At 35.6% G+C, this 8,939-nt stretch overlaps 1 protein-coding gene across 2 annotated transcripts in view; it reads right to left on the bottom strand.

The window, feature by feature from the left end:
- Positions 1–2,721: 2,721 nt before the first annotated feature.
- LOC117168859 (protein IWS1 homolog) overlaps positions 2,722–8,939 on the bottom strand; it is a 205,172-nt gene continuing 198,954 nt past the window's right edge. For both annotated transcript variants that reach the window (XM_033354728.1, XM_033354729.1), the window contains exons 5-6: positions 3,281–3,392; positions 2,722–3,089 (exon numbers count right to left, since the gene is read on the bottom strand). In XM_033354728.1, the coding sequence (XP_033210619.1) occupies positions 2,967–3,089; positions 3,281–3,392 (235 nt within the window). In that variant the 3' untranslated portion in view covers positions 2,722–2,966. The remainder of the gene's footprint in view (positions 3,090–3,280; positions 3,393–8,939) is intronic.

The raw sequence follows: 8,939 nt of genomic DNA on the forward strand, positions 1-8,939 counted from the left end.
TCTAAACTTTTTGGACTTTCTTTTCAGTTTAAAAAATGTTTACGTCAAATTGAACTGAATTTTAAAAGGGATCGGAAAGACAATCAATATTAGTTACACAGCAACTTATTTTGAGCGCAAAATTAAACGTTTTTAGTAGACAAAACGTTTCTTATTACTTGTTTCTTTCGAAAAAAATCACATAAACTGATTCTGTAAAAAATACTCAGGAAACATTCCCAAATCATAATTTCTGAGATAAAAACTTCAGCCTGCTCATTTACGCGAAACTTGGTTCTAAGGAGGCGTGCTTTGATGAATCCATACTGCAGAAAGTCAATTTAAAATAGAAATCTGTTAACAACGTGTCTGGATTTAAAGCATTCTTCACACCAATTTCCAAAATGGCAGTTAGGCGTGTAATATCAAATCTGGTCTAACACCTACAATATGGCGGCGATCGTTACAGAAGGCTTTAGTACAAGATGGCGTATGTTAAGATCGCGACAGTGGCTTCAACACTGTAGAGCGACTTCACACCTCTAGAGTCCACACAGGAAATAGAGCACCTTCGGACAAATTAATTGTCTCAAAGCATGTTTTATAACATGCTTAAAATATCTGCAACAAAAAACCCTGTTACGGCCAGAAAGCGATAGAATAAACGTTTTTTTTACGCAACGAAAACTAACGTGTGTATCAGTACATCAGCAGGGGAACCTAAGGCTAGAAAGAAAGCCAGGTGAGATAGGGCAAGGGCAGATACGTATAGGCGGGGGGGGGGGGGGGGGGGGGGGGGGGGGGGGGGGGGGGGCAGAATTTGGAAACGATAAAACTTCAATGAATTTTATTTTGTACATTTCTGTTTTTAACGTAATTTTCATAACTTTCTGTTCTTTGGGAAAATATGTAGAAATTGTTCAATATCACAGCTTCCACAGACTGATTTTCTTTTTAGGTCAAATAGTGAACAAGTTAAGAAAAAGATCTGCAATGAATCGTCCAAATTCGGGAAAAAAGTCTGCACTACAATATTACCAAAAACTGTTATTCTCAGCTATAGCGGAGAAGCAGGTGATGCAGCGAGCATAACATTGATCAATCCGATAAGCCATTGAAAGTATATGGTTCATAACGTAATGTCAAAGTATGTAACATGCATATCAATATCTTAGCATGGTTTTATGAATAGGAGAAATGGAATTTATATGTGCAAGCATTATTTATGTTAAATGAAACCTGACAACGTATTTAAGTCAGTTTTGAAGAGAATGACGCTCACTTTGATTTATATTTTTTGCAAATTAAAAAAAATATTCTAACAATCGAACGCATAACTTCAGTTAAATCAGATATCTATATTTATATACAGTTTCATAATAAAATTGAGGTTATATTTTTATAGTGATTATAATTCAAATCTATGAACAAACACTATTCAACATTCTGACATTTTACCATTAAAATAGCCATTCACTCCGAATTTCCCACTTCTTTATAGTATTGATATAAGATTTTATGTGCAATTGTCACACTACTTGTGACACATCCGTCGGAAAATTCATAAGATTAACATGAACGAAGGTTTAATACATTTGGTACAAAATACTGCAAGCTTTACTGATTTTTTCGCAACTGTCTGAATAGATAGAAAAAAACATTTTTTCACCTTAAAAATTAAACAATTACGTTAAATAACCCAAATAACCTAATAACCTAATCTCACCTGCTTAATCGTTTTCAATTGCCTGTCCATCGAAATAAAGTTCAAACTTTTCTAAATTCAGTTCTTTTTTCCCTTAAATATATCGAACAAGTTTTCAATAAACATTATCAACTCACTGCCCTGCTTCAATTGTAATTTGGTTTAACTGAGATTGGCTGGGCGGCTTCTCGCTAATAAAATCTTGATAATGTGCAATGATCCCAAACATGTCACACTCAATGACCCAGTCGACCGCGAGATCAACACGTATCAGAATTTTGAAAACCTTCCTAAACCGTTGCGGGACTAACTCTTATCCAGCAGGATATTCGATGCGAATCGAAGGCAAGTAAGAAATCGCAGAAGAAATAAATTCCAGATTCAGATTGGAAATTTTATAATTATGATGAAAGACTTGTATTCAGGGACCTCGAACACCTAAGTGTGATCATTTTTGTGCTGTTACCAACCTCTTTTCAATTTGTTTTCCGCCATATTTGTAATGTCATTTTTAATTTCGATATAATAGAAACAAAATTGAAATTAGCGACATCGAAAAGCTAAACGCGACCATTTTTATATAGTTCTTAAAATTTTTACAATTAATTGTCCGCCATATTGAATCTACCATTTTCAATTTTGAAATTATTATATGACTTTTTTGCATAGTTCTTAACACTTTTCAGATTTGTTGTCAAAAAATTGCTGTATCTCCATGGATTTGCATGGACGGAAAATTCAGAACAACTTTTCTCTGATTTTCGGCTATTCTGCATTTGATTAGCCTCCAGGATCATCCATTTTGGTTAATTCTTTCGAAAGATAGTAGCTTTTTAAACAAAATTTGACAAAATAACGCACTGTGCGATGCTAAAAAAGTTACACTATCTAGTTTATATCTATACAAGACGTTGAGAATTAAAGAATACAAATTATAAGGGAACGTATATTGTATGATATAGAATAAAAAAAAAGAACAAGAGATTTTGGGAAGGGGAGAACATGTCTGAATCTACTTATAACGAACCAAAAGTTTAGGGTGAAAACATATTTATATACTTTGAAAAGCAATATTAATTTTTTACCTACAAATCAGATTGAATACACTGCTCTCAACTCAGTTATTCAATGTTCAGAAAAGCGATCTTATTATTTTCAAGAATAAATATGTCCAAATAAAACTCCATTACATCAAATTATCGTGCCCATCCAACTTAATAGACCTTAAGCAGAATATTACACTCATGTTGAAACAAGTAAGTTCCGCAAAATTTATTTCATACTACAATGACATTTTACGTCCTTCGATGGATATATCCACTGCGCGTCTTGCGGCTTTTAATCTCTTGCTATCTACATAATTTTTCATATGGCGCTCAAATCTGTTCATTTGTTTCTTCGTAGTCTGTAAAAAAGAAATTTTGTTACATATTAATTACATATTATTAAAAAGGACACCACTTCTTACGTTTGTAAAAATATTTTTCCATAAATTATTATTTATTAGTAAGAGTTTCCAGGTAGTTGCAGAATGTTGCACATTTATGTATGAAGTATGATAGATGAAAAATACAAAAAGGTGCAAGTGTCACTTACTCTACTAATATCGACATCAGATTTCCAATCTGGGCGAACTACGTAATCTTTATTTGATGGAATTGGTACTCTAGCTCGGCTTACCCAACCAGGATCTCCAGGACGAACAGCCCTGTAACAAGAAACAGTATTTACTTCAATAATATATTGATTTGTTAATCACAGGCATCAGAAAAAAGGGAAGAGATTGACAAAGAATGAGACAGCTAAAAGTAGCTTTAGAGAAGACGATAATGAATATAACTTATAATCAAATAATAATGATTATCACAGGTTCACAAAAAAAATGAAGTTTCTTCCAGCAACCAAATAAACCTTAATGCATGTTTCGAGTTTGCTGGATCCGAATCCGAGGTCAATCTAACCCCATTACGTCAAGTTTTTTATGACCTTAATAACCCAATAACCCTTAAATCCGTAATCCCTTGACCCCCATAACCTCTTAACTCCAAGACTGCTTAACCCATTAATTCAATAATCCCTTAAACCCATAACCTCATAACTCAACGAGAAGGACAGACTTTTTTTTAGTGGACCCGCCCTCTCGCCTCGAACAGCCGCCGTTACGGGGGTACCGATTCCCTGCATCGTAATTTGTTGTGTGTGTATTTGCCATAATGGCATGAACGTCGTTATCCAGGGTCTGTGCCAGATTACGGAATAAAACTCCTTTGTCCACCGTCAACCACGTAGAGGTGCCCTGGATTGCAAAAATACGAAGAAACATTACCAAAATTACGTACGAAGCTCAAATACCTTTAGTTAGTTTTTGAGCTGCTCCCTTTAAAGAAAACATCGGAAAAAAAATCCGAGTGCTATTATTGCTAATAGTTGAATTGTTAGGTACCCGAGAAATCAGGCTTTCACTCGAGCGCTCGTGATTCCGTGAAACACCTACCACCACTCACCAATTCATCTATGCGTCTCATCTAAACCCTGTCCGTGAGCCTCGTCTACGACCTATCTGTTTCCGTGAAAATGTAGAGGTAAGTGGAAAAGGGACGATTTCGTTAGTCTTCCCTCTCTCCTAAAAGTGGCATCTATCGGGTCGACTTCGACCGCTCGCTCTGAAAAATTTTAATTTTCAGAGTAAGCCCCTTTCTTCGGCGCACGCCACATATTATAAATATTACATTTGTGTTAAAAAATAAATATTTAGTTACTTTCATGTAACGTTCCTAAGATTTTCTAGTCGATTTTGTTACCAAGTTTTGGTAGGTCTGGGGTGAGCTACGCCCTCTATTATGGTGGAACGGAACTTTTAAAAATATTAATAGATTTTTTCTGAGTGAACCGCTCCTTTTCTCATAGTTTCTAATGGAATTATTTTTATAAATACCTAATCTTTAAAAAAATTACTTTTGGGGGCGCTGAAAGGCTTTGGTGGCGCCTAACGAAAGGGGCGCGGGTTGGCGGTTATCCCGCATATCTTTGTCAGTCCGCCGCTAGTGAGCATAATGTGATAGTGAAATCAGTTATAAAAGAGCTTTGGTGGCATTCAACAGTTCGAAAGGTTATAAATCGATGGCAAGATGTGACAAAATAACGTGGCGCTTGATGCGATTACGAAAACAAAAAAAATGTTCTCCATTTTCTCACGTATTATTAAAAAGTTTTCAATGTAAGAATCAATTAGTTACGTATGTGAACAGTGAATTAAGAAATCTGAAATTGAATACTGTCAAAAAATAAAAAGTTTTTTGCGAAGTAAAATAAAAAAAATGTATCAAGAAGGAACAGCTGGAGGACATCCAAAATCACCTGGCTTCAGTGCGTACTATAAAATCTTTGATTATGCTTAATCACAGCTCTAAAGGTTTTAAACGTCCAAATGGTTTGATAGGTTTTGGTAGCGCTGAAGCCACTAGGCACTCTCCAGGTATAATACAAGCCCACAATAAGGGCGTTGAGTGTACAGCTCATAATATTTGTTTTAAATTGGTTCCAGACAACGCAACTTATTATGATGCAATTATCGGCAGATCTTTTACTGAATCTCTTTCTTTTCTTTGCCCTTCACTATGATATTTTTGTCAGCTGTTATCGAAAGTTCAATAACAAACATGGTTTGTTTCTAGAAGTCAAGGAGAACTATGTCAGGTATCGAGTGCCCAACAGAAACAATTCTCGAGAATATGAAGTTTCAGTATAAGCGGCACTTCTCATTCTCGGAAATTGACTCGATTTCCTTGGGAGCGTTTAGCTTAGCCGTATTAAGGCTAATGCCGTAGGAGTGACAGAGATGGTTATAAAGCATTCTTAGTGGCGCATTTTGCCTTGGTATGTGGATCGTTCCCGCATGAGTTGGACAACTAGATAGTATTCTCGGGGTGTGCATGGCATGCCCTGCAGCTATCATCAGGAATGTCTTGGCTCAAAATGTGGCGACGGTATGTTAAGGTGGAAATGACACCGTCTTGGCATGCCAAAATGAAACCCTCCCTAACATACTTCAATCCGGGAGATTTAAGGAAAGTAAACGTTAACTCACATGACATTGACTGAATCTCCACATTTCTGTGGAAGATACCGTGCATCTGATGTTGAGGAGCTGTTCACGGATTTTTTTCTCCTGTGCTTTCTTAACCCGGGCTTTCAGGAGTGAGGGCTGAAGATAGATCAAATTTGATGCATTTTGCTCACCCCTAATATTAAAGTCAAGGCCTGGACGTTTCTTTGTACAGAAACGCTCCTTTTCCCACCTTTTCGTGCTTCCTGACCATTTTAAGAAGAGGGTCTCGTCTGTTTGCGAATATATGTGCTGTCTATCGAGGGATCTAAGTTCATCCTTCGTCTATGAAACCACTCCAAATGAATAGAGTAATACCGGGACGGCAAGCATATTCGTTGCAGATACTTTGTTCCTCGCCGATGGTTCGGAAGAGCAAATCTGCCGCATGAGACATTTGTACCTGCTTCGGAGGGTGTCCTTCATAGATGTGATATCCTGAATGGAACTCTGACACGACCAGGTGAATACAGGTTTCTCCAGTGCGAGGGTGTCCTATAGAGCTTCCATCGACGAGCTATAGTCTTCGAAGATGCCTTTCAGTTTTCCTCGCTCCAAATAAACCTTGGCGCATTTTTCTAACCCAAAATCCATTTCAAAATAGATTAATCAATGTCAAAAGAGAAGTGGACTCATGGTGTCGCCTTAAAGGACTCCTCTCTGAAGGCTAAGGCTGTTAGTTTCCACATGCTGTTTTCCAAATAAGATAGTAAATCTGGTTTTCAAAGCGGCATCAATCTCTCTATGCACCTCACGATGTGCGGATGGACCTTTAAGCTTTCCAAAATATAAATGATAAATCTGTGGGATGTCGAATCGAAAGCTTTACGATAATCAATCCAGTCCATCGATAGGCCGCGTTGATAGAATGCTGCGTCTTTGACGACACATCTGTCAATGAGCAGGTTCCCCCATATCCCGATACGCCTTTCTTGAGTCGTGTTGTTCGTACATTTCTTGCCACACAGGGCAGATTGTCCGAACAATCTTATAATTTAGAAAGCTGTGAAGATCTTATACAGTGTATTTAGACAAGTGGCTGGCCTGTAATTCTTTGAGCTAGCTAAATTGCCCATGTATAGCTGGATTAATGTGCGTCTTTCCACCAACAACTCCGGAATAGGCCCTTCTGACTTTCTACACGGAAAGAAATTTAGGACAGCTGTTGCGTTTCATGTAGAAGAGCAACAAAAACACGATTTTAACGTGACAGCAGCGCCATTCTGCGTGCAACGGTGGCCCCAAATTTGGTGCAACGTTGCTCTTTTATATTTGAGAACGCTGCAGTCCCGAACGAGAGAACGTAAACGTACTACAGTAGTCGATCCGACTTCTACATTCATATAAAATTTCCAATTTAAAAAGTTATTAATTTTAATTCAACTTGTATTATTATTCAATTTGAAAATGATTTTGAACGCTTTTTGGAATAACTGAATCGGAAATTTTGGTTTTTAATTTTTCGAAGAGGGAATTTCTTTTGTTTTTATATTTTTATTGGGATTAAAGAGGAAATTTTTTGTGGGTTATATTATCTGAATTTAGATAGACACATTTTTTATAACATTACTTCTGATAAAAATCTACTTCTGATAAAAATCTACTTCTGATTCAAAAATGTGGATAAATATTAAATTGAGAAATTAGAAAATTACATATACGCTTCAAATAAAAAAGTTTCAATTTGAAAAATTAAGTTAAAAACTCTTGTAATTTGAAGATTAAATTGTCTATTAAAAATAAGAATAATTTAATTATTAATTTTGTCTCTAAAATTTAATAATACATGTATTCTAAGTTTAAATCCTATCATAAAAAATAGGTTGCGATCATATCTCGAAATCTGAAGCCACATTATCTCTTCACCTATTGGTTGAATTTAAACTCACCGCCTATTCTTTAGAATCGAGATCAGAATCAAGATCAGCGGAATCTATTATGAAGCCAACGCATGCGCACCGAAATGCGATCTAGAATCATTTGTAGGTTAAGAACAGAGCTGCGTGTTATGAAGTCAAGGCATTTCCACCAAAGTGCGCTCTAACCCTGATATGATCCGTTTGGCGGCGATAAATGCTAGGGATACAAGTTGAATCTGGAGTTTGAATTGTACAATTTTGAACTGCATTGCATTTAAAGCTGGCTTTAAGGCGCCAAGGCACATTCGAGGGATCTGTTTACATTATGGATGTGAACATTCCTAGCGATCGTGCTGAATTCGAGTGGAGCTCATATATGTTTTTTTATACATTTATTTAATCTTCAAACATTGTAATTATTTAAACAATTTTCATAAATGGCTATTTTTTAAAGAATACGTTTAATTTACCATGTTGCTTTGTAAAATTACAAAACTATTAATTATTTAAACAATTTTAATTAAAAAATTAAGACTAAGAAAGTATATCCGATGATTCTTTTATATGTCGCTTTCTAAATATACAAGAACTAATAATTATTGAAACAATTTTGGTTAAAAAATTAAGAGTTTGCACTTTTTGTACAAGTGAATTTGTTTACCAAGTTAACTAGGAATGTCTACCCGATGACTCTTTTCTATTTTGTTCTGCAAATTTACATAAACTATTAATTATTTAAACAATTTAAATTAAAAAACTAAAAGTGACCTTTTTTCTAAGAGCCAGTTTGTTTGCGGAGTCCAACTAACAAGGAAGGTACCCGAGGTGTACCTCACCGATTTTCTTGAAATTGTGATATGTTATAGAACATCAAAAAATATTCGACACGTGTTTTTTTATACGTACCCATAAGTCCATTTAAGGGGTGAAACCCACACTTGAAGTTCACCCCTAAAAACACATTTTTTTTAATTTCTCAAATACAATTCGTAATTTTTTACTGGAACAAAGTGGGTAACACTTGTTATTGAAAAGCACATATTTATGCATTATTTTTAGTCATCAGACTCGCAACCCCCGTTTTTTATTAATGAAAAACTATATTTGATGGCCATTTTTTTCACTATACACATTCCAAAATATATTGAATCTTCACAAAATTAATTGTTTTATGCACAATAATCAAAAGTAAAGTTGACCTGTTCCGGCATTTTCAAAAAAAAATCCCTTGAGGGGGTGAGCTACCCCTAACATTTATACTGTTATATTTCGTTATTCCATTACTATATCA

This window comes from Belonocnema kinseyi, chromosome 3 (assembly GCF_010883055.1).
Source record: "Belonocnema kinseyi isolate 2016_QV_RU_SX_M_011 chromosome 3, B_treatae_v1, whole genome shotgun sequence".
NCBI classification, from domain to species: Eukaryota; Metazoa; Arthropoda; class Insecta; order Hymenoptera; family Cynipidae; genus Belonocnema; species Belonocnema kinseyi.